Source organism: Dendropsophus ebraccatus, chromosome 1, assembly GCF_027789765.1.
Source record: "Dendropsophus ebraccatus isolate aDenEbr1 chromosome 1, aDenEbr1.pat, whole genome shotgun sequence".
NCBI lineage: Eukaryota > Metazoa > Chordata > Amphibia > Anura > Hylidae > Dendropsophus > Dendropsophus ebraccatus.
The window spans coordinates 199,143,624-199,170,058 of NC_091454.1; the positions used below are offsets into that span (position 1 = coordinate 199,143,624).

The following is a 26,435-nucleotide window of genomic DNA, read 5'->3' on the forward strand; positions in this document are numbered from 1 at the left end:
CATGTACTATACCCTGTACTGTCCTTCCATGTACTATACCCAGTACTGTCCTCCCATGTACTATACCCTGCACTGTCCTTCCATGTACTATACTCTGTACTGTCCTTCCATGTACTATACCCTGTACTGTCCTTCCATGTACTATACCCAGTACTGTCCTTCCATGTACTATACCCTGTACTGTCCTTCCATGTACTACACCCTGTACTGTCCTTCCATGTACTATACCCAGTACTGTCCTTCCATGCACTATACCCTGTACTGTCCTTCCATGTACTATACCCAGTACTGTCCTTCCATGTACTATACCCTGTACTGTCCTTCCATGTACTATACTCTGTACTGTCCTCCCATGTACTATACCCTGTACTGTCCTCCCATGTACTATACCCAGTACTGTCCTTCCATGTACTATACCCTGTACTGTCCTTCCATGTACTATACTCTGTACTGTCCTCCCATGTACTATACCCTGTACTGTCCTCCCATGTACTATACCCAGTACTGTCCTTCCATGTACTATACCCAGTACTGTCCTTCCATGTACTATACCCTGTACTGTCCTTCCATGTACTATACCCTGTACTGTCCTTCCATATACTATACCCAGTACTGTCCTTCCATATACTATACCCAGTACTGTCCTTCCATGCTTTATCTCTCTCCTTACCATGTCCTGCAATGTCTTTCCTTGTGTTATGCTGAGCATTCTCCCTCTTTGCTCTATGTCTGGCCAATTTCTCAGTAAATGTTTCTGCTGATTAAATTCTTGACTCATATATGTAAAATGGCCCCTATATTATAATCTGTGTATCACCGCCACAAGGTGTGAAAACTAAGAATGATACCTGAGGCTTCTGAGACTGAGCCGGAGGCTGTGGTGGATATGTAGGTCGTCCTGTGTAGTTCTGCTGATGTAAGAAATAAGAGATACACACATTATATAAGAACTAGAGAGCGATGAGAGAATTAGTCCTGTGTTCTGTTCAATGGAAAAGTGTCATGTAGTGTCCAGATACTATGCTGTTACACAGTTAATATTCTTATTATTGTATATGGATCTTTCTATGACTAGTTATTTGCTGCCACCTAGTGGTCGTTCTTGGTATGTTTTGTTTCCATGTTCCTTTATGGATACACCACCCATTTCCTGTGTATGTATTACCACTTCCTGCTTCTTCTTGGTGTATTTTCCTGCATCATGGCTGCCTGCATCTACCACATGTAACAGGGCTCCTGTATCCTGCATGCTAAGCTAAGGAAAGCATCATCTTTTGACCGCATAATACTAAATCCATTCATTCTGCTGTATTCCTGTTGTTTGATGTACAGAATAAACCAGCTTTTGGATGAAAACAGTGTTGGTGAGTTCAGCTATCTGATAAGGATTGTCCTCAGTGGTTACATCTGCTTATACAGGCCAGGCATAGAGGTCTTACAAGGGATAAATCACTACAACAATAATCTGAGTCAGAATAGTCAAAAGATGCATAGAATTCCTCCAGCCTGCTGTGTATATGTGTGTGCCTAATCTGCAATCAAGCTCAGTGCCATCCACCATCTTGAATCACATTGTCGCACAAGCTTACTGCACTCCATGTGAATGATAAAAAACTGTTCCTCTACATTGAACTGTGTTACCTCACCTGTCTAAGCTGCTGTTGGTCTTCTTAAAGAGACAGTACCATTTTTTGCATAACAGTAAAAAATGTCTAGACAAGGCTCTAAACACTTTCTTATTGCCGAACCAATGCAGACACTTCATGCTACTGAACCGGCAGGCCCACAGGGAACAGATCCGGCAGACATTACTGAACAGAGTGTAAAAACCAAACGTACAATAAAACCCACACAGAAACTCAGGGAAAACTATGAAGCCACTACAGATGAGTTCTCCAGAAACCTGTCAGACCTCTGGGACAGAACCTCACACTGTATGTCAGTTTTGTCACACTGTAATGATCAACCAGCCGAATTAAGAGACTCTGTAAATCGCCTATGTGTCGCATATGAAAGTTACCAGCGACTGTCTGTAAAGTACTCAGCTTTCCTGCAGGACTCTAATATAGAGGATTCTTCAGAAGAACTGACCAGGACCAATGCACTGAATCAACAAAGGGATCTTGAAGTACAAAATGCTAAGTTTAAGGCAGAACTCCGCAATACTCAACTGCAGGAGACCAGATCTCACAGATCCACCTCAACAAAGCGCACTTCACTGTCCTCTAGATCCTCTCGCTCCAGAAATTCAACATTAAGTGACAAGCTAATAGAAGCCCGCGCTGATGCTGAAGCAAAAAAAGCGCAAAGTGCTTTTACCAGAAAGCAAGCAGAGGTAGAAGCACGCAAAGCAGCTAACCATGCTAAGATGGTAGCTCAGCAAGCAGAGGCAGATTCACAAATAAAGATTCTTCAAATGGAAGGGGAGGAAGCAGCTTCTATTGCAAGATTGAAAGTTCTTGAACAAGCAATGGAACAGAGCACTAATTTGGACTGTCTTATCTCAGCAGAACCAGAAGATCCAGTTGAACGCACCAGTGAATATGTACTAAAGCATAACATTTGTAAAGATACAGAATCATCAACTGTACCTCCTACTAAAGACACTGTACTGACTCTCAACACAGAGACCTCTCAACTCCATATGCCTGAGCCTCTTCAAGGCTACAACACAATTACATCTATGCAGCAAACCACATCAACTCCTGCCAACAATAATGTGACCTTTGGTGACAAGCTGCAACTCAAGCCACAGCCAGCACAAGCCTTAGAGACCAAACCACAGTTAAATGCTCATGCAACAACATTTTACCCTGGTAAAGCTCACCCTACATCACCAGAGAACTTTCACAACCAATGGGTTCCACAAGTGACTTTGGCACCAAAGAGTGAGAAAACAGATTTGAATGATTTTGCCAAGTATATGGTACGCCGTGAGCTCATTAATACTAGTCTACAAAGGTTTGATGACTGTGCAGAGAACTACAGGGCCTGGAGAGCGACCTTCAAGGCTGCTATTGCTGATCTCAACCTTACTACTAAGGAAGAACTTGATCTGCTCATAAAGTGGCTGGGACCAGAATCTGCTGATCGTGTCAAAAGACTGAGAACAGCACATGTTGACCATCCTGATGCAGGTCTTGTTGCTGCATGGACAAGACTTGAGCAAGCTTATGGTAGCTCTGAAGCCATAGAAAGCTCTCTATTCAAAAGACTACAAAACTTCCCAAAATTAGCAAACAAAGACTATCGCAAGCTGCAGGATCTAAGTGACCTCCTTATGGAGCTAGAGTTGGCAAAGACAGATCCACGTCTACCTGGACTAAGCTTCCTGGACACCGCTCATGGTGTCAACCCGGTGGTGTCTAAACTGCCATACAGCCTGCAAGAGAAATGGACACAACAGGGCTCAAAGTACAAAAGAGACTATAATGTATCCTTTCCTCCATTCTCATACTTTTGCAGGTTCATTAGTGATCAAGCTTGGATGAGAAATGACCCCAGCTTCAGCTTCAGTGAACCCAACGTGCCTGCTTCATCCTCATCATCAAGGTATGATAACACTGCACCTAAACGGAAAGACCTTAATAGAGCAATATCTGTCAAGAGGACAGACATCTCACCTTCCACTACCTCACCTAGTGATCAGAGCGTTGTGGATAACAAAGATAAAGACCCTAATCGCCAGTGTCCTATTCACAAGAAGCCTCACTCTCTTAAGAAATGTCGAGGGCTTAGGGCAAAGACTCTACAAGAGCGCAGGGAGATTCTGCAGAAACTCAGAATATGTTTTAAGTGTTGTTCTTCTTATAGCCATCAAGCTAAAGACTGTAAAGTTGCCATCAAGTGCACAGAATGCAGTAGTGAAAAACATGTTACAGCTATGCATCCTACTCCACTTCCAGACAAACTACAGCAGCCAACTAACTCCCCCTCTGCCTCAAATCATGGCGGGGAGCAACAAAGTCATGCTCCAACCAAAGATAGTGTTTTCTCTTCATGCACAGAAGTCTGTGGAGAAGGCTTGGATCACAAATGCTGTGCCAAGGTATGCCTAGTCAAGATATACCCGAAGGACCATCCTGAGAAAGCTGTTAGAATGTATGCCATAATAGATGAGCAAAGTAACAGATCCCTGGTCAAGCCTAAATTCTTTGAGATCTTTGGCATAGAAGGTCACGCCACACCGTATACTCTCAGAACCTGTTCTGGTCGCATAGAGACTTTCGGCAGAAGAGTCGATGGGTTCATGGTTTCTCACATCAAGGGGGAAGAGGGCATACCCCTACCAACATTAGTTGAGTGTGACCAGATACCAGATGAAAGGGAAGAAATTCCCACTCCTGAAGCCGCATATCATCATCCTCACTTAAGGCACCTTGTTGATGAGATTCCTGCAATGGATACCAATGCTGAAATTTTGGTCCTCCTAGGAAGAGACATTCTTAGAGTCCATAAAGTACGTGACCAGTGTGATGGACCTGACAACGCCCCTTATGCACAAAGACTTGACCTAGGCTGGGTAATAGTGGGCGATGTATGCTTGGGCAGGATGTGTACGTCACCTGAGATCCGCTCCTTCAAAACTTACGTGTTGGGAAATGGACGTGCCTCACACTTTAAACGATGTCCTCACCATTATGAAATAAAAGAGAAGCCTCTTGACATCATCCAAGTACGGCATGTTACTTCTGTCCTTTGTGATGACAATCTAGGTGCTGGAGTGTTTAGTACTACAAGTGATGACAACAAAATAGCCTTGTCAATTGAAGACAAAGAGTTCATCAAAATAATGGACAAAGAATTCTTCCAGGATGAGTCTAACAGCTGGGTTGCGCCATTACCACTTCGTGCTGCAAGGGCCAAACTCCCAAGCAATCGTCAACAGGCTATATCCAGATTCAATTCACTTCAACGAACACTAAAGAACAGACCTGAAATGAAGGACCATTTCATTGCTTTTATGAAAAGGATCTTTGACAATGATCATGCGGAACCTGCACCACCGCTTCAAGAACACGAAGAGTGCTGGTACCTGCCCTTCTTCGGAGTGTATCACCCCCGCAAGCCTAAACAAATCAGGGTAGTATTTGATTCCAGTGCCAAGCATCAAGGTGTATCCTTGAACGATGTTCTTCTCACGGGCCCAAATCTAACCAACAACCTTGTAGGTGTACTTATGAGGTTTAGAAGAGAGCCAGTTGCAATAATTGCCGACATTGGGCAAATGTTTCATTGCTTCATTGTACGTGAAGACCATAGGAACTTCCTAAGGTTTCTGTGGCACCGAAACAACAACATGGACAATGAGATCATGGAATATCGTATGAAAGTACATGTTTTTGGGAATAGTCCCTCACCCGCTGTTGCAACATATGGTTTAAGAAGGACTGCCCTTGATGGAGAAAAGGAGTATGGTGTGGATGCTCGACACTTCGTTGAGAGAGACTTTTATGTTGACGATGGGCTTAAGTCTTTACCTACAGATGAAGAAGCCATAGACCCGCTCCAAAGGACACAAGGTATGCTCTCTGAGGCTAACCTCAGACTACACAAGATTGCCTCAAATAGTGTTGCCGTTATGAAGGCCTTTCAACCTGATGATCACGCAACAGGGTTTAAAGATCTAAGCCTGGGGATGGACATGCCACCTGAACAGCGAAGTCTAGGCCTACGGTGGGACTTATCAAAGGATACCTTCGGCTTTCAAGTCAACTTTGCAGATAAGCCATTTACCAAGCGTGGTGTACTGTCAGTAGTGAACAGCTTGTACGATCCAATGGGATTTGTGGCTCCCATCACTGTACAAGGCAAATCCTTGCTTAGGCAGTTCTCAGAGACTGTTAAAGATTGGGACGCTCCACTGCCATCAGACAAGCTCTCCAAGTGGGAGTCCTGGAAACAATCTCTACGTGCCTTAGATGGAATCCGTATACCACGCTGCTACACTTCAGCTTCACTTTCTACAAGTCAGAGAAAGGAGCTTCACATCTTCTCAGATGCATCTACTGAGGCCATAGCAGCTGTTGCCTACCTCAAGGTAAAAGACTCTTCTAATCGTACCCACATAGGGTTTCTGTTTGGGAAAGCTAAGTTAGCACCTAAGCCAGAACACACTATCCCTAGGCTTGAACTTTGTGGGACCATTCTAGCTGTAGAAATTGCAGATTTCATAGTACGTGAGCTGGACATTCTGATAGATGACATCAAGTTCTACACAGATAGCAAGGTTGTTCTAGGCTACATATACAACTAGACTAAACGTTTCTATGTGTATGTCAGCAACCGTGTTGAAAGAATCAGGAAGTCATCTAAACCTGAACAATGGCATTATGTTCCATCTGAAATGAATCCTGCAGATCATGCAACTAGACCAGTGTCTGCAAGCGCCTTTGCTAATTCTTCTTGGATATCAGGTCCTGAATTCCTGCTGGATCAGTCAGAAGAAACGCCAGCTGAAATCTTCAGTATTCTAGAACCTGACAAAGATCCAGAGATTCGTCCGGAAGTGAAAACCCTCATCACCCGAACTAAACAAAGACTTGTCTTGGACGATCCAGAGAACCCAGCTATCCTTACTCCAGCTGCTCTACTTACCCAGAAGCTTGGGTCCATTCCTGTTCCACCTGGAGACTTTAAATCAGGAAATCTGTGCTATTACCAGTGGAAGAGAGTACAACACCTTGCCGACTGCTTCTGGAATAATTGGAAGATGGAATATCTTTCTACTCTGCAAGGACGGAGGAAATGGCAACGCCTGAACCCTAACATTAAGGTTGGAGATCTTGTTCTACTCAAGGATCTACAAGCCGCATGAATTGAGTGGCCTATGGGACTTATTATAGAGAGCATTCTTAGTGATGACGGTAAGGTACGCAAGGTGGAGGTGAGAGTTGCAAGACAAGGGACTGTAAAGACTTTCATCAGGCCTATCACGGAACTTATCTTGCTCTTGCCCTGTGGAGAATGAACTTGAGTATGCTGCTGGATCCTACCTTTGACTTGAATTCCCATAATTGTCGCATTATTTGCATGGTTTTTTTTGTCTTTCAGGTTCAAGACATCTAAGCAAATTGCACTGTTGTTTATTTGCGATTGTATAACTACCGTTATGGTGTAAATAGTGACATTTGCACGCCAGACGGGGAGTATGCTGTTACACAGTTAATATTCTTATTATTGTATATGGATCTTTCTATGACTAGTTATTTGCTGCCACCTAGTGGTCGTTCTTGGTATGTTTTGTTTCCATGTTCCTTTATGGATACACCACCCATTTCCTGTGTATGTATTACCACTTCCTGCTTCTTCTTGGTGTATTTTCCTGCATCATGGCTGCCTGCATCTACCACATGTAACAGGGCTCCTGTATCCTGCATGCTAAGCTAAGGAAAGCATCATCTTTTGACCGCATAATACTAAATCCATTCATTCTGCTGTATTCCTGTTGTTTGATGTACAGAATAAACCAGCTTTTGGATGAAAACAGTGTTGGTGAGTTCAGCTATCTGATAAGGATTGTCCTCAGTGGTTACATCTGCTTATACAGGCCAGGCATAGAGGTCTTACAAGGGATAAATCACTACAACAATAATCTGAGTCAGAATAGATACCGAGCATCATACTGTGTCCAGATAATATCACCATACAGCATCCCTTCATAGTCCATCAATGCACTATACCCTACATTGTCCCCCCCATGCACTATACCCTACATTGTCCCCCATGCAATATACCCTACATTGTCCTCCCATGCACTATACCCTACATTGTCCTCCCATGCACTATACCCTACATTGTCCCCCCATGCACTATACCCTACATTGTCCCCCTCATGCACTATACCCTACATTGTCCCCCCATGCACTATACCCTACATTGTCCCCCCATGCAATATACCCTACATTGTCCCCCATGTACTATACCCTACATTGTCCCCCAATGCACTATACCCTACATTGTCCCCCCATGCACTATACCCTACATTGTCCCCCCATGCACTATACCCTACATTGTCCCCCCATGCACTATACCCTACATTGTCCTCCCATGAACTATACCCTACATTGTCCCCCATGTACTATACCCTACATTGTCCCCCAATGCACTATACCCTACATTGTCCTCCCATGCACTATACCCTACATTGTCCCTCCATGCACTATACCCTACATTGTCCCCCTCATGCACTATACCCTACATTGTCCCCCTCATGCACTATACCCTACATTGTCCCCCCCATGCACTATACCCTACATTGTCCTCCCATGAACTATACCCTACATTGTCCCCCTCATGCACTATACCCTACATTGTCCCCCTCATGCACTATACCCTACATTGTCCCCCCCATGCACTATACCCTACATTGTCCCCCCATCCCCATGCACTATACCCTACATTGTCCCCCCATGCACTATACCCTACATTGTCCTTCCATGCACTATACCCTACATTGTCATCTTGGAAAATGACAGGTGGGATATGGATTGTCTGTCTCAATACATGGGAGTTGACTGCTGAGTAATTTTTACTCTTGGTTAAAATCGAAGGGCCTTATTACACGAAGCGATAATCAGCCGATTCGGTCGATTATCGCTCTGGGTAATAGAGACAACGATTAGCCGATGATCAGCTGCCGACCGCACATTGTGGAGCGTGGACAGGGTATGTACTGTATAACAGTTTAGGGCAAGGGCTGCACAGACATCTCTTACAATGTCTGCACAGCCCTTGCTAAACGATCACTGACCCGTGTAATAGGCTCAGTAAACGAGCACCAATCTAGCAGATCGGCGCTCGTTTACATTATTGATCGGGCCGTCTAAAAGGACCCTTACATTTCACACATTTTTCTAAAATAAATAATATAATAATCCGCACCACTGCAAGGTATAGAATACAAGGATACCTGAGGCTTCTGAGACTGGGCTGGAGCCTGTTGTGGGTATGCAGGTCTTCCAGGGTAGTTCTGCAAATGCAAGAAATGCTTTCATTAATATATATATATATATATATATATATATATATATATTCTACTACAGTCATTGTATACTTAATTTGGGTCAGTGATTTTCATCTGATAGAATTGCTACTGTCCACAAAGTCTGCCAGAGATATTTAGCAGCACAAACATGCAGAATAGCTGAGCCAAGAGTACATGTCTGTCCACAAAACTCTATACCCCAGGTGGCCATCTTACTTGTGGATTGTAAGGATAGGAACGTGGTTGCTGAGGAGTCTGGTTTTGGATATTGAATGTTGGGTTAGTCACACCTGTGCTGGCTCCAGCGGATCTAGTAAGACAAGAGGAGAAGGTGTTGGGTTATAGTCATATCATGTTAACTGCGGACAGTGTACATTCTAGATCAATCCACAGTATGCTGGCGTCTAATTTTCATCGTGGGCCATTTGTAAAATGCAGTATATCTACTTTCCTATAGAATCATTCTGAAGGAAGACACCGCTTATGGATCTCTGTATACTAGGAGTCTATTGGTTTCCTGGACTCACTAAGAAGTGGTGATCACCATACAGATAAAGGAGACACTTTTATCACCATCTCAACCCTACAGTAGAGTGGATAGAGGGGGCAACTACTCGACCAGTGATCTCCACCCTGTGACTCTCCATCTATTGTGAAACTACAACTCCCATCATATATTCATACCCTTTATCTGTGAGGGCATGATGGAAATTGTAGTTTCACAGCAGCTGGAGAGTCACAGGTTGGGGAACACGGTCCCATTTTCCCCTTCCCCCCACTGTGTGCCATACCTCAGCTTCTTCTTCTTGGACTTCATATAGAACACTAAAGCCAATATAAAGAGGATCACAACAACGATGATGACAGCAAGTACAATGTAGCCGGCGGAGCCTGGTCAGAAAGAAGGTAAATAGAGTTAAGAATTGAACCTGCAACCTGCCTGCTCCAGGTGATCCCCACTGTTCCTGAAAGGTAAATCAAGGTTTCCCTATCTTCTCCCATATATTTCTGAGCACCATGGAGGAGACTTTCAGGGGCTTAATAACAGTCACTTTGTCAACTCTCTTAACTGATATTCTATCAAAACCATGCTGATTTTTAAAACACGTTTGAAATGACAATCATGTTTTTAAGGGCAGAAAACACTGTCCCACTCTATAGTGAGAGGTTTTCTATGGGAATTTGCTACTGCTCTGAACTCGAACAGAGGTGGCAGCAGAGAGCACTGTGTAAGACTGGAAAGAATAAACCACTTCCTGCAGAACATACAGCAGCGGATAAGTACTGGAAGTACTGAGGTTTTTAAATGGAACTAAATCACAAATCTGTATAACTTTCTGACACCAGTTGATTTGAAAGGAAAGCTATTGTTCTTACACGGGGCCCTTTGCTTTCTATATTAACCCTTGCACACAATTTTGTACTTATACTTATCAATGCTGTACTTACCATTGCCAGTTCTGGTGTCACAGTTGGGTGGTGCCCAGCCTTCCTCACAATGGCATTGCTGCAGATCATTACAGACCTGAGAGAGAAGGTTAATAGAGAGATTAATGGAATGTATTGGCATATAGTGGTGTTCATTGCATCTAGGAGGCATGAATGATGAGCTAGAGAAACATTTACACACCAAACCAATGGTGAAGTAGACAATTAGCCCACTGGTACCACACACACCCGCCATGTATCACTGTATTGTAAATATGAGCTTTAAGCTTCAATCCAGGGCAGGAGATCAGTGGTGAACGCTATATTGGGAAGTCCCATAGACAGTGGAGCAGGAGCTGAGCATGGCGCATGTGGGACAATTTATCTCTGTTTTCGACTGCTCCACCCCTCAACCTTACAAGTCTACACAACCAGGCCTTACCGAGTTTCCGGAGCACATTTCACTGCATCTGGCAGCTTGGGTAGTTTCAGGCACTGCAGTACACCTCCCATTTATACACATCTGGAAAAAATGTTCACAGTCAGGTCCCGTTTACATTACAGAATTGGTGCGTAGATTCCACTCTGCCCCGATTCCGTAGAGTGAATGGGCTCTTAAAGAGTAAGTCTTGTGAAATAAAAAATCTGCTGCAGGTGAGGGGGGTTTAGCATTAAAAATATACTTACCCATCCCTGTGCCCCTGTAGTGTCGCTGTCAATGCTCTCTGACAGACGGCTCAGTCACTGATTGGCTGAGCAGAGGCCGGCAGCTGTCAGATATTGGAAAGACAACGCTGCGAGGGCATGGGGATGGGTAAGTATACATTCTTTATTATATTTCCACGCCCCGCTTCCTGAAGCAGATTTTTTATTTTCACTGAACCTCTCTTAAGGTTGGAATCAATCATCTAAACAAAAAAGATCCATTAGAGGGCATCTCCGCCAAACCTTTATACAAACTATTTATTTGGACAACCTAAAATAAAGAGTAAATAAAAGCGTAATAAACCTTCATATCTGTAGGCCATATGTAGTATATAAGGATGTACATATCTCTGTATATTTCCAATTTTATACATGAATATGCAAAAGAAGACCCTTTGGAACCTCATTGAAGAGTCTCAAAACACAGGACTAGCCAGATAGACAGGACACAGCCAAGGGGTGGCTCCTGTATGGAAACCACCATATTAAGTGGCCCTATAGGTCAATGTAATGACAAGGGAAAAACCAAGGCCTGGTATCCATCCACATACAGCTGTTTCGGGGTGTTGCCCCTCATCAGTGCGGAGCAGGTTTCTGGCTAGGTGGGAGCAATGCCTAGTAGAGCCATAAGAGAAACAGATCGCGGATCTGAGGGAGACCAGCCAAACGACAACACTGCCGGCTGCTAGTGAAAGTGCTCAATGCAGTGAAGTTTGAGGCTCCACGGGCTCTTGCATAGTCATGTTTCCCAGGGGGCAATGCACCTAGGATTTCACTGCATTGAGTGCTTTCAATAGCAGCCAGCAGTGTTATCGTTTGGCTGGTCTTCCTAAGATCAGCTATCTGTTTCTCCAATTTTATACAGTCATATGGACTTTTTTAGGGTATAAAAATAGAACCGGTTAACATGTTACAGAGTTAGGGCGGCCTGATGACTTGATGTAAGCGAGCGCCTACTGAGCCCATATACAGCCCGTTCATCGTGCAGCTAACGATGTCCGTGCAGCCCTTGTAAAATAATAAATTACATACATACCTCTCTGCACACCACGATGTCCTGCTACCTCTCCGCTGTGTCTGAAGTGACAGGCCGCTCAGCCAATTACTGGGACAGTGCCGTGAACAGTGATTGGCTGAGTGGCCTGTCCCTTCAGACACTGCAGGGAGTGGGCCGAAGCCTGCAGGACATCAGGGAGCATGGAGAGGTATGTATTTTTACACAGTCATCAGCGTCGGTCATGCATTGATGCACGGTCAATGATTTTAGGTCAGGACCTAAAGACACGATTAGCTGATGATCGTTGTCATCAGCCTGATTCGGCTGATTATTGCCCCATGTAGTGGGCCCCATATATATATATATATATATATATATATATATATATATATATATATATGGGGCCCACTACATGGGGCAATAATCAGCCGAATCAGGCTGATGACAACGATGGCAGCAGTTTGTTTGAAAGAAAAATTTTTGGGGTGCACTACCCCTTTAATATAGTTTCATGGAACAGAGCCACACCCAATCAGTATATATATATATATATATATATATATATATATATATATATATATATATATACTGATTGGGTGTGGCTCTGTTCCATGAAACTATATTAAAGGGGTAGTGCACCCCAAAAATTTTTCTTTCAAACAAACTGCTGCCATGAAGTGCCGGAGATTTGTAATTTACTTCTATTAAAAAAAATCCCAAGCCTTCCAGTACTTATCAGCTGCTGTATGCCCAGCAGGAAGTGGTATTATTTCCAGTCTGGAGAGCAGGAGAAGTTTTCTATGGGGATTTGCTCCTTCTCTGGACAGTTCCTGACATGGACAGAGGAGGCAACAGAGAGCACTGTGTCAGACAGGAAAGAAAACACCACTTCCTGCAGGACACACAGCAGCTGATAAGTACTGGAAGGCTTGAGATTTTTCAATAGAAGTAAATTACAAATCTCTGGCACTTCATGGCAGCAGTTGATTTGAAAGAAATTTTTTTTGGGTGCACTACCCCTTTATGCAAAATTTTAATACCACACACAACCTGAGGACAGTGGTGGCGCTGTTTTTACAAATATAACTGTGTGTTTTTTCTAATTCTGTATAACGCATTTCTAATTAAATGTCTTAACAGAGGGTTCAGATGTATTGGAAAATTGAATCACAATGCTGACCACATTCTTACACTTTATATCTGTTAGTACTGGAATCTAATAAACTTACTTTCCCATCTCCGCACTTTGTTCCACTTTGCACCGATACTTCTGGGTCAAGAACTTTGCAGTTTCCGTAAGTGCAGTATCCAAATCTTTGGATGATCGGTGCACTACTACCCCGAGAACAATACAGTGGTCCACATTGCTCATTCCTGGAACTGCAGAGAGCAGGGTTTATTACAGGATACAGCATGCACTATGATTTACCATGTCCTCATTGATGAAACCTACCTAGACCTGAGGCAACGATTTCGGCTCATGTCATGGCAGGATTTATCGGCTGCTACAGACCCTGTGAATAAGATTCGAGTTTAAAGAAGAGCCTATTTCTAAAGTCATTTTTATGACACTATCACACTATGGTTTACCTGCTCCCCAGTAAGTCTGACACTGGCTGTTAAGAGTAGGACAGTTCCCATTATAGCAGTAACCTTCCCCGTTGCTGCAAGGAGATCCATTCAGGCGGAAGCGATCAGCGGGACAGGTGGCCGATTTCCCATCACACATATCAGACAAATCACATTCATGTTGGGCACGTCTACATATTACACCTGCGGACTTTAGCTGTAAATCAGAAAAAAGTCGGAGAATATTAATTCTAATTATAAATCACGTCACATTTATGAACATTCCCTTTAAGGCAATTATTTTTATTCAGACAAAATAAGTTTAAATGAATTATATCGTCCATACTCCGTGTCCCGTCAACTATTTTAAAGGGGTTGTCTTACAACAAAAACCTCTGTTCATATGCCCCTTTAAGACAAATGGACGTCAAAAGGGGAGAGGTCTCCAGAATGGAGAGCCGCTGTGCAAGAGTGGCTTCAGTTCTGGCAAATTTGGCCATCTATGCCTTATATTTTGAATGGCCTCTGGCTAGTATAGAAATAATTCATGGTTAAATGTGGTCATATCACCTGATATTGTATAAGAAGTCAGATCTCCAAATCTACTACAATGGAACAATATAGAATACCTCCAAAATGTCACCCACCTTACAGTCTGAGCAGCATTCACCCTCTGCGCACTGGGCGCCGTCCTTTAGTCTGCATGTGGCGGCATCACAACATTTGTCGGTACATTCCTGCAACATTAAGGATGTAGCTGGTTACCCCTATACCTAAAATGTTTACATTATACATTGTGACTATGAGAAGACAATGATCACAGAAATATCTGTCTGTATGCTGACAATGACAAACATTAGTAAATCTTTAATTTTTTTTTTTTTACACTTAAAGGGGCTGTCCACTCTAGACAAAATTTTTTGCAGAAGTGTTCTCAGACAACAAGCTGATCACATTAAGGGGTGGACAATTCTTATACAGGATAAACTAAACTAGACAGTCTAAGGACTGACCAAATTTTAAGCAGTGATTCATATGATAAATACCTCAACAGTCAATCCACAGGTGTATAGAGACCTTATGGTCACTTTCTTATTACTGTGATAACAGTGAAGGTCTTTATCCAATAAAGTAATCATAGTAGACATAAAAAAAACTAAAGTAAGAATGCTGAGTTTGCCAGGCACTGTTAAAGAGCAGATTATCTTGGTGACTAACTCTCTCTTTAAAGGTATACTTTATACTATTGTCGGCCATATCTGCCGCTTGCGGAGATAGAGGTTGGATGTGATGTAAAATTACTGCCCGACTCCTTTGTTCTGTGGGAGATAAGCGGCAGTTAGAGCTCTTATGACAAATGCTTGGCATGTGTATGAGGAGGACAGGGGCTAAAGAGATAATTGATGGCCAGACGATTGTTTGGCCATCAGTTATTGAAGATGGTTACCCTCTATAAAGTTTGGCCTAACCCATCTGACATTGAGAAGATAAAGACGTACTTACCGCTACAGTGCCGCAGTCACATTCTTCTCCTTTTTCTGTGAATTTATTGCCGCACACAGGAGGAGACTGGATTTCATTCATGGGTGGCTTGTCCTTCATACATAGAGGCATGTGTTCCAGGATAAAGCTTTGGAACGCTTGCTGACTACAGGAAGTGAAGGTTTTTGGAGTGATATGACTGCGTGGAGAGAAGAAGTTATAGATGTATATTATTCCCAATCTATGGATTACCTTGGGTCCATCAGAAGAGATCAGGCTCATCCTTTATCTTAGATATAGTTTGTGCATGGATCTCTTCATATCATTGTAACCATTGTTATTCTAACTGTACGCACATATCATCAATATGATCTATTAGGTTATCTGTGAACCATTCCATGTGTAGTAGATCCTTGTGGTTGTAAATTATTGTTTTCATGGTCACTGCCAAATAGAGTTCTTTTCTAATGGACCTTTAGGATTAAGTTGAATTAGGGGCCTATTATAGTGTCAGAGCCAGGGCCCGCCACAGGATTGCCTAGTGCTCTGGTGGGCCAGTCCAGCCCTATCTGGGCCCACCATAAGATCCACTTTCCTAAGACAGTCCAACCTTGAATCTATCACCACGGCACATGCAACTATTGCTCTGCAGTTACTATAGATGTATCCCTGTCTTTGTTAGAAATTATAAATATATTCCGAGGGGTTAGTCCCAATCTGTGCTTCTCTATGCTTATGAGTGTGTACAGCATGTCTGTATAGCGTATATGCACACCATATAATGCACAGGAAACAATGCATATACGAGAAAAGAATTTCATTTCTTATTATTCTACTTCACCCACCTTAAACTTGGAGCCATGATACAAGATGTGGCCGGACAATGGCAATTATCATCATCGTGTCCCATTCCTAAGTTATGTCCCAGTTCATGAGCAAGAGTTGCAGCTACAGGAATATATTCAGTAGTGTGATCCTGGGAATATATAATAAAAGATCTGAAGTTCATGTCTGCTGTAACAATAATAATAACAATAATAATAACAATAACAACAATAACAATAACAATAATAATAATAATAATAATAATAATAATAATAATAAAATACAACTTAGCAGTCCAGTCTCCCTGTCATCAGCATTGGTTACCAAAGACAAGAGAGGCCCTCTTACACCAAGCAATTATTGGCCGTATGTTGGCTGATCCTTGTCTTTCAACATGTTGAAAAAAAAAAAAATTAGAACAATAGCGACGGTCTACTGGACGTCGCTCCGTGTAATAGGAGTGGTGGCAAGCAGCAGACCACGGCTATCTCCTTCGACCCCCTGCTCTTACCTCCTTGCTGTCAGCGTGCGTAATAGCAAACAAATTCTCACACCATGGATCTAACCATCTACCAATCCGCACACGTATTATACATATAATATACTTTTAATACAATTACCTACTAATTCATTCCCTGTACTACCTAGGAATTATACTTTTTTTTATATGTATAATAAATATACCTTTTTTATACTACTACCCCCATATTAGACCATCTTGTACCCCTTACGCATGTACATATACTAAATATACGGTAGTTTTGATATTATTACAATTTTATGTTCATGCATGTAGGCCAGAATAAAAAAGTTTGTTTTTTTTCTTTAAAAAATATAAGTGGTAATTTTTGCTAATAATAAATCACCTTACCTGTATCACTCCTGCAGAATGGGTAGTACTACAGAGTGTGCTGATCCATGCTAGTCCCACAGTGCTGCCATCAAAATCAATGTCCCTAGTAAATACAAGGTGTACAATTGTCACCGGCTACTCATGGGCACACATTTTTCATGACTTAAAGGGGTGTTCAGGGAGCAGGAGACCACTGAATCCTTCAGCTCCCTATCTTACTTCCCATGAATTGCATCTCGGAAGTAAGCCAATCATCATATCTACAGCTAAATTCATAATCAGTTCTGCTAGTGTTCCTCTTACCAAAGTGCAGTGTATTGTGGGAGCTCAGATGACAGTTACACAGAGAGAAATTGCTCAGTCACATGACTGACAACATGATGGAGATAAACTGTTGTCTGTTTCCAAGGGCAACCAGATGATTTTTGAAAGCTACTTAAGTCATATAAATGGAATTTACAGCACAAAAACAGTAGAGGGTCTGCAGATGTAATAATATGGATGGATGGCGTAAACGTATGGGAAAACTTACGTTAGGAACTGAGCGTTGTCATGAGGTTTGCGAGGTAACAAGTGCTCCTTCCTCCACTCAGAGAACCTATTCAAATTGACGTTAGCGGAGGAGACCACCGGAAACTTGTCTCTATCGCTCCAAATTTCTAATCCAGTTAGCGCCACAAAAACTTTTAAGGGCTTATAAACCTATGAAGGAGGACACATATAATCACATCTAATACACGGAAAGGCCAGGTCTGACAGTGTTCAGAGGCTTGCCACTCCCAACTGAAGGCCTTGAAGCCAGGTTCTGTCTGTCAGATGGTTAGAAAATATACAGTAGTGAAATCAGTTTTATTTGACCACTTGAAAGTTGGACTTTATCCACACAGATGTAGGGGGTTTCTAACAATGGAAACTATTTTAAGCCTATTTTAAGTCTAGTAAATTAACATGTATTGGTTAGTAAAATTATTGTGGGCTTTAGCTCTGTTGTCTTTATTGGCCACTTCTTCAACTTCCTGTTCCTATTGTACTATGTAGCTGGGAATTCGGGCAATTCTATCTTCCTCCCACTAAGTAGAAGGGTTCTATGGTTGTAGACGTTGAGGTTATAAGCAAGATAGTGGGAAGGACATAGAGCTCAAAGAATCCCCAGCTCGTGTGTAGGAACAGGAAGTCCTTACAGGATGTACACTAGACAGGAAGGGGGACAGTAAAGAGAATAAAGTAGACAGTTTGGAAGGAATAAAAACGGAGACAAAAACTGATTTGCTCACTCAGGAATCCTATTAAATGAAACCTATGAGCTTTAAGCAAAGCAGATTTTCTCACAATTTCTATTTTTTAACCCCTTTGTATAAAAGGTGAAAGAATGCATGACAGACCAAAGAAAAGTGGTTGGGCTCACATTTGGATAGATAGATAGATAGATAGATAGATAGATAGATAGATAGATAGATAGATAGATAGGAGATAGATAGATAGATAGATAGATAGATAGATAGATAGATAGATAGATGATAGATAGATAGATAGATAGATAGATAGATAGATAGATAGTAGATAGATAGATAGATAGATAGATAGATATGGGATGGATAGAGAGATAGATAGATAGATAGATAGATAGATAGGAGATAGATAGATAGATAGATAGATAGATAGGAGATAGATAGATAGATAGATAGATAGATGATAGATAGATAGATAGATAGGAGATAGATAGATAGATAGATAGATAGATAGATAGATATGGGATGGATAGAGAGATAGATAGATAGATAGATAGATAGGAGATAGGTTGATAGATAGATATCACTGCATTACCTGGTTGACAAAGTTAATAATTCCATATATCCTTTGCTTGACGTCATTTTCTCTTCTATTAAATTTATTGTACTGGAAGAAAGCAGATCATTAATGACAATTCTCACCTATAATAATGTATAATGATACCTAATGTAGTCCTCATTTGCATTTTTTGGCTCCAGTTCCAGATACAATAATCTACTTTCTAATAAACTTCATCCAGTCAATTATTTTTGCTACAGACAATTTAAAGGGATACTTCGGGCTGGGGGGCTTTTTTGCCTATGGCCGGGAAAGAAGTGGATGAGGGCAATTACGTCCCCTTGCCTCCCCGGTTCCAGCGTTGTGTCCCGGATCACGCTGCTCCGGTCCCCGCTGCCCGGCCACTTTCTAATCTTTGCAGGGGATTGAGACGTGACGTTTCAAGTCCACTCAGCCAGTCAGTGACCAGGAAGCGGCCGGGCAGCGCTGACTGGAGCGGCATGATCCGGGACACAGCGCTAGACCCAGGGAGGTAAGGGGACGTCATTGCCCTCATCCACCTCCTCCCCGACCATAGGCAAAAAAGCCCCCCAGCCCGGAGTACCCCTTTAAAAGGATCCTGTTGATGACTAGACAGCATTTTTATAGGTGGCATGTTCTCCTGTAGGGATTATCCAACATTAGAAAAACATAGTTGTTCTCTTGTAGAAACAGAATCACACCTGCCCTCAGGTTGTGTGTTGTACTACAACTCGGCTCCATTCACTGGATTTAGTAACACACACAAACTGATACTATTTCTGGAAGAGAGCAGCTATGTTTTCCTATCCTGGATAACCCCTTTAACCCCTTTAACTCCTGCGTACCACCCCATTGTGAGAATTTTTTGCCATTCAGCAGATCACCCCAGGTCTGGTATCTGACCGCCCGTGATCAGCAGGTATTTCTCTGGTATTAGAGGCAGCTATACAAGTCACCTTCAGGAGAGATGAAGGTTTATGTGTCTAGTAAACAAAATGGCTGCTCATGTACTTTGAACACTAGGGCTGTCCACTAGAGCAGAAGCCACAGTCACTGAATAGAGGAGCTCCATTGTGACATTGTCATTTCTCAATAAGGCATTTTCTAATAAATAGAAAACATTATTTCCAGCAAGTCATCAATTATACACCTATACCTATAACCCCAGACCAGGTATTAGACTCATAAAAATACAGTATATTCATCCAAGAATAATCACACCCTTACCATAGAGTTATCTGCTACAATATAGATCTGGATATATTTTCTTGCTTTTAGGAATGCTTGTTTCTAGGATGATAAAGCAGAGTAATTTTAATGTTATATTATAATATACATATATCTACTAGTGATAGCAAAAAGATAAATAGATGGAACATAAATAGGGAAATACCAGGGGGGCCCCTTTTGCGTCAACTCTTAAATGAGTACTTCATTGGATTTTTTTCACTGATCTTCCTGAGCTCAGTGATTGGTGTGTTTTTTTGGTCTATTTTTCATTGCCCCCATTAGCCAGAATTCTGCTCTACACTGATGAGGGGCAAATACCCCGAAACAGCTGTCTGTGGATGGATGCCTGGCTTTGGTAAACTCTTGTCATGTTGCAATGCCCACAACAGAGTTAAACTTTGACGTATAAGGGACCACCCTAGTATTTCCCTATTTATGTTCCAAGACTCACAACAGAGTGGGACTTAAGAAGCTATGGACCCCCCCTTTTTTTTTTTACATAGATAGGAGATAGAATAACTCACCTCTTCACTGCTACTTGAAAAGTCAATCTTGGTCATTATCGTCTCATTGACACTGGTATCATCCACCCCGCAGGTTTTGGGGGTCTCCTGGGCCTGATACTGATATACAGCATGTGCCCCAGTCTCTGACATATTCAAAGGTTGAATCAAGAATTTCTTTTCCTGCGCCATAATAACTCCACTAGAAGAAAATATCACAGAATGTTTGGGTCAAATCAAGATTTCCAGAAACCAAATGTACAGTATAAGCTCTAATATTAAAGGCATTCTCTGCTTTGGATTATCCCTTCTTGCTAAACTGGTCTAGTGTCATGTTGCTGGAATGCCCTGGAATTAGCTGTAAAAACCTGCAATTTCTCTACAGCGACAACGCAGGGGAAATGGAACATTACACAATGACCAGTCATATCCATTGGCCGTCTGTGTAATGCAGGACAGGTCTGGTCCTCCAAAGTGAGACATTGGGGGAGATTTATCAAACATGGTGTAAAGTAAAACTGGCTCAGTTGCCCCTAGTAACCAATCAGATTCCACCTTTCATTTTCCAAAGAGTCTGTGAGGAATGAAAGGTGGAATCTGATTGGTTGCTAGGGGCAACTGAGCCAGTTTCACTTTACACCATGTTTGATAAATCTCTCTGCTCTGAAGGATCCTGAAAAGGGGATCAGGCCTCTAGTAACTAAGAATTCTCCAATATGAAAAAATTGGTCCTCTAAACTAGTCAACCCCTTTAAATCACATAAACTCCTAATTTGAATTGTGTCTTGTAGACGTATTTCCTCTCTGCTATAAAGGCCCTTATTATTATTATTATTATTATTATTATTATTATTAACTCCTCACCTTAATCCATGGCATGTGCTGAGGCTGACCTGGGAGCCGTTTTCATTCCTAACATACCCCTGATAGAAGCAGTGATCCTACAAGACAAAAAATATAATTGTCAATTGTGTTGAAAAATGAAGCTGACCATACACAGCACCTGCCTAGGCTGCCGATATTCACAAGATGGATTAGGGATATGAGTTTGTGTAGTGTTAGGGCCCTATTCCACCAGACGATTATCGTTCAGATTAAATCGTTAAATCGTTCGAATCTAAACGATAATCGTTCGGTTGAAATGCAGTTAACGATTAACGACCGAACGAGAAATCGTTGATCGCTTCGTAAGACCTGGACCTATTTTTACCGTTGCTCGTTCGCAAAACGTTTGCAAATCGTTCGCATTGAATAAGACATCGTTCGGTCGTTCGCAATAGATACAAACGCAATAGCTAATAAATAGCAAAGAAAAAACAATCGCAATTACGATCATAAGTAACGATTATCTTTCCATGGAAATGAGTGAACGTTTACAGGTCCTTCGCAATAGCGGTCGTTTGAGATCGTTAATCGTTAACGATTATGCAAACGATTATCGTCTGGTGGAATATGGTCCTTAGTGTGGTGGGGTCTAAACCCAGCTAGAGACCCTTGTCTATGTTTGCGGGGCCTGGTAAAGGTTCGTAGGTGCTCTAAAAGTGGAAGGACCTCCTTGCCAGTAGCAGAGTACTATAATGGGTAGATAACATAAAAAATGTTCTGCAGATCCTATTCATGTCTACCAGAGCTCTGACCAATCTAATATTCATGAAGGCCGCTGTAATGCCTGTGTTTGATGCTATTAAAGAATTTCCTTAACTCGCTGTCTTTTGTCCTCAATGTGTATAGGACCTTGCAGTATAGTCGAAGGCTTGTATAAGGTACCAGTATCTTCTCTCTCTCTGCTCATGTCGACTTCCACTATCACACCATTCCGTACATAGAAAACCCATTCATCTGATTATATTCAATGGAATTTCTATGTGTATGCTTCATATATAGGCGGGTGAGCGCCCTTAGTGATATCAATGACCGTACCCTTATATCAGGACTGGTGGTAACCGGAGAACCATCATCTAGGTAATGAGTCTCAGTGTAATTCTCAGATATTAGGTCTCTGCATGAAAAAAAAATTACATTTTTTTTAGAATATATCACACTGGCATCAATGGTCAACTAGATTGATATTACATTGTCAGATTCATCTCATGCAATGGGTGGCGTTTAGGATAGAGGTCACAAAAAGGGATTTAGAAGCATAACATAATGCTTCTCGGTCCCGGTGCAACATCTGTACCATTGCCCCCACCTACCATATGCCTAAGGCACTAATGGGGGGGGGGTTGACATTTTTACCTAAATATTTTTATTATGACATTTAGAAAATATATGAATAGAATTGTGGATATAGAGCAGACACTCACTCCGTTTTTTCTAGATGAAGAATCATTGGATGACCGTTTACTTCTAGGCCATATTGTACCAGGTCCGGATATTCACTCTGCTAAAGAAAGAGACACATTCAGGTATTACCTAATAGACATAGGAGTGGTAGTATAAAATACTGATGTGAATCCAATAAAGAGATTACATTCAAAAGAGGGTGCAGAGGACCTGGTGCCTGAGGCGACCCCAACACACCAGTGCCCTATAAGAACTCACCAGTATTATAGATGCCTATAGGTGGTTATAGAAATCCCACCAGCAGAGGGGACATAGCACCATCCGCTGCCACTTTTAAGGAACTTTCCATTAACATTGATTTTTTTTGTGAAGTATTACCAATACAAAGCATAAACCAGCGACTCATTTACCGGAAAAGGATGTATGTTTCACAAGTAACCACATAGAAGTGACTGAGCACGGAAAAAAACACAACTATAGAAGTATCCAGATCAGTGCGAAGATCTGTGCAAAACATGACTAACCTGTCAATAGGCAGTGAGTCAGTATCTATATACGGTATACTGATAGATGTGACATAGAAAGATACTATAAAGATGGATATGACAGATAGACAATATAACAAACCATCTATATTGATGGTTATTTTGTGCTGTACCTGAGTGTCTCTCTTGTGTTGTGCGTGAAGTTTTCGCGGGAAGACCACCTCATACTTTTGTCCCGCTAGAATTTCAGTGAAGCCTGTAGGAAATGAACATAGGATTACTGATATGATATGATGCTATATTTCTCAGTATAGGCCATCATCACCTGGCCGCCTCACTGATCAGTTGGCTGACAGCTGTGGCTCTGGCTTATACAGTACATAACAAACAGGGGTGGAAGCAGACGGCTCTGTTTATTGTGTAGTTACTGCAGCTCAGCTCCCATTTACTCTAATGGGAGCTGAGATGCAGTAACACAATGCAGCCACTAAACATCAAGGTAGAAATCTGCTTCTGGCCCATTCATTATCTATATGCCAGGACTACAGCTGCCAAGCAGATGATCAGTTAGGGTGCTGACATCCCTCCGATCAGACTATGAGCCTATTCTGAAGACTGGAGATCAATATAAAAATCTGTGAAGACCCAATTTAATCATATAATGACAACAACACCAAGATTTCTGCTTGTTAGCTAATATTCTCTCCTCCCTCCCCAAGCCCTGTTGGGATCTCATGCCTGCACCATACAGTCTTATTCAGACCCACGCAATGGGAATCAGCCGCCTCACTAATACACTGCACCTGCTGCATGGTGCATGCGTGAGATCTTGCCGGGCTAATGCTGCATTTACACGGATCGATAATTCGCCCAATCGAACGATTAACAATTCAAAATAACGATATGTTTTTTTATAACGATCAGCATTTAGACGGAACGATATATCGTTTGGAAAAATCGTTATTTCGATCGTTTTAAGATCACTTAAGCCCATCTCACACATAGGTTGAATCGTTGAAACTGTTTACACTAAACGATATGCAAATTTTTTGTGAACGACCAACGATGATTTGAGAACTTGTTGAAAGATCAAAATGAACGATTTATAGTTCATCGCTTGATCGTTCGCTGTGTTTGCACGGGCCGATTATCGCTCAAATGCGCTCATTACCGCAAAAATTGGAACGATAATCGTTCCGTGTAAACGCAGTATTAGTGCTGGGAGTTGACCCAGTCTGTCAATTGATCACAGTGTGCACATGAGCAAAGCCTTCCTTCAAAACTATAGTAATCCAGTCTCTGATGGTGGAATACTAGTTATCCTGCCACATCCAAGAAGGAGTAATCTATGTTTCCTGCCGTCCAGAAGGAATGAGTCTAGTCAGAGGAGAGAAGCTTCCACCTACATAGGCCTCTGGGCGGGACCAGAGCTTTGTGGCTAACACCTCACATCTCTGTTGGATCTGCATCCTGCTATAGGGCATTGCAGTCCATCATCCTTGAGTACACTAACTTTCCTAAGTCACCCACCAGAACCTAACCCCACTACCACACACTATTGCAGTGCACTGGGGGTGCCTGGGATATACAGAATTTGTGCAACCCCTCTCACCCCAATGGATATAAATGTGTGTGGGCACTAAGGATGTGATCCAGGCCCCAGATGAAAAGCAGGAAGCACTACAGTGATGCAATATGACATGATGCAATAAGAAGCGGCACTAAGAAAGGAACTAGCTATGAAGTGGCCGCTGATGATATACAGTAAAAGGACTGACTTAATAAAGGAATTTTCCAGTTTATAAATCAGACCGGCCATCCTGTACAGTGACGTCACTTCCTGCTTGCTCATCTCCATTAATGAACCTTTGAGTATGGTCCTTTTTTTTTTTTTTACGTCTGACATCATGTGTTTTGGAGAGACATCAGAACCATAACTAGTAGTCCAAGTATACAATCCATTAGGGCCAATAGTGGTCAATTTCTCCTTCTTATAGAATGACCTCTGCCCAGGTCACTTGCCTAGAAAACTCTTCTATTGTATGAATAGGGTCCGGTCCAGTCTATTGTGCCCATGCCCATGGGGTTTGCTGTAAAGCAAATCTCTTAAAGCTGTGAAAAAAAACAGCTTGGGCAAGATGGCAGCCCCCATAATAATGTACAAAATAATAATAAAAAAGAAAAAAATACATTCAGAAAATAGTAACAGATTAGGCTGAGTTCACGCTACCTTTTTTTTTCTTCAAAAAACGGAGGCATTTGTGTGCATCCATTTTGACCTGCTTTTCCATTGACTTTCATTACAAAAAATGGATCAAAATGCATCCGTTTTTTTTAACATACACAAAAATAAGGTCAGCTACGTTTTTGAAAAAAGTTTAGGAAAAAAGATGATCTGTTCGGATCAAAACAGATGCACACAAATGCATCCGTTTTTGAAAAAAGCGGATTGCAAAAACTTAGTGTGAACCCAGCCTTACAAAAAAGAATGTTTAAGTATTAAGCTTTAATTGTTAGAATAAATAAATAAATAAATAAATAAAGAAACAAACAAACAAGCAAACAAACAAAACAGATTCAAATACATTCCCTTTAAATGGTATGTCTACATGTATTATACATGTACACAAATGCCGAACGATTGGGTTCGGATGGACTCGAGCATGCTCGAGGTTCGCTTATCTCTAGTAATGAGCAATCCTAGGAACATACTTTCTGGACATAAATTCAGAGCTTCCCTTGTTGAAAGGTCGTAGAAGGGAAGGATAACTCTCTCCAATAGTCACTTCTAGTAATACTTTAAAACTGTATTCATTGTGGTGGTATGGCAAAAAGAGGAAGCTATCTGAGCAGTTGCTTCTACAGGATGTTTTCACACAATCAGAATCTAACTTTATAAAGAAAAAAAATCACAATTGAGAACCAACAATGTGGAACCTCGTAGGACCCTTCTATTACAATAAGCGCTCACCTTGACTCTGGCCGCTCAGGATGACGAGGAGGAGCAGGGCAGCCCTCAGCATTGTAGCTGTGCTGTTCGTTCCTGTGTCTCAGATGAAGTAGTGATGAAGGAAGTGTGTGCAAGTGATATGATTTTGCATGTGGAAGTGGATTTCTCAATATGATAGATGTTACGTCATACGTGTACTTCCCAAAAGCCATATTAGGAGCCAAAATTGGCAAAACTGATTGCTAGCTCTTCAGTAATTTATGGGCTATAATGGAATCATACAAAATCATACAGATCCTACAACATGTAATGCCAGATCCAGCCTGC

General features: G+C 41.9%; 1 protein-coding gene across 8 annotated transcripts in view; it reads right to left on the bottom strand.

The window, feature by feature from the left end:
• LOC138785844 (zinc metalloproteinase-disintegrin-like batroxstatin-2) overlaps positions 1-26,215 on the bottom strand; it is a 32,141-nt gene extending 5,926 nt beyond the window's left edge. Inside the window, exons 1-22 of one of the 8 annotated variants that reach the window (XM_069962362.1) lie at positions 26,130-26,215; positions 23,332-23,414; positions 22,694-22,770; positions 22,308-22,386; positions 21,252-21,328; positions 20,409-20,589; positions 19,882-19,944; positions 18,670-18,741; positions 17,378-17,547; positions 16,864-16,948; positions 16,013-16,143; positions 15,189-15,366; positions 14,333-14,422; positions 13,707-13,902; positions 13,570-13,630; positions 13,346-13,496; positions 10,857-10,937; positions 10,436-10,511; positions 9,778-9,877; positions 9,203-9,296; positions 8,912-8,971; positions 849-911 (exon numbers count right to left, since the gene is read on the bottom strand). In XM_069962362.1, coding sequence (XP_069818463.1) covers positions 849-911; positions 8,912-8,971; positions 9,203-9,296; positions 9,778-9,877; positions 10,436-10,511; positions 10,857-10,937; positions 13,346-13,496; positions 13,570-13,630; positions 13,707-13,902; positions 14,333-14,422; positions 15,189-15,366; positions 16,013-16,143; positions 16,864-16,948; positions 17,378-17,547; positions 18,670-18,741; positions 19,882-19,944; positions 20,409-20,589; positions 21,252-21,328; positions 22,308-22,386; positions 22,694-22,770; positions 23,332-23,414; positions 26,130-26,181 — 2,220 coding nt within the window. In that variant the 5' untranslated portion in view covers positions 26,182-26,215. Of the gene's footprint in view, positions 1-848; positions 912-8,911; positions 8,972-9,202; positions 9,297-9,777; positions 9,878-10,435; positions 10,512-10,856; positions 10,938-13,345; positions 13,497-13,569; positions 13,631-13,706; positions 13,903-14,332; positions 14,423-15,188; positions 15,367-16,012; positions 16,144-16,863; positions 16,949-17,377; positions 17,548-18,669; positions 18,742-19,881; positions 19,945-20,408; positions 20,590-20,755; positions 20,820-21,251; positions 21,329-22,307; positions 22,387-22,693; positions 22,774-23,331; positions 23,415-26,129 lie in introns of those variants that run through there. The other 7 variants (XM_069962446.1, XM_069962269.1, XM_069962622.1 and 4 more) reach the window with 7 other exon arrangements.
• Between the last annotated feature and the right edge of the window lie 220 nt (positions 26,216-26,435).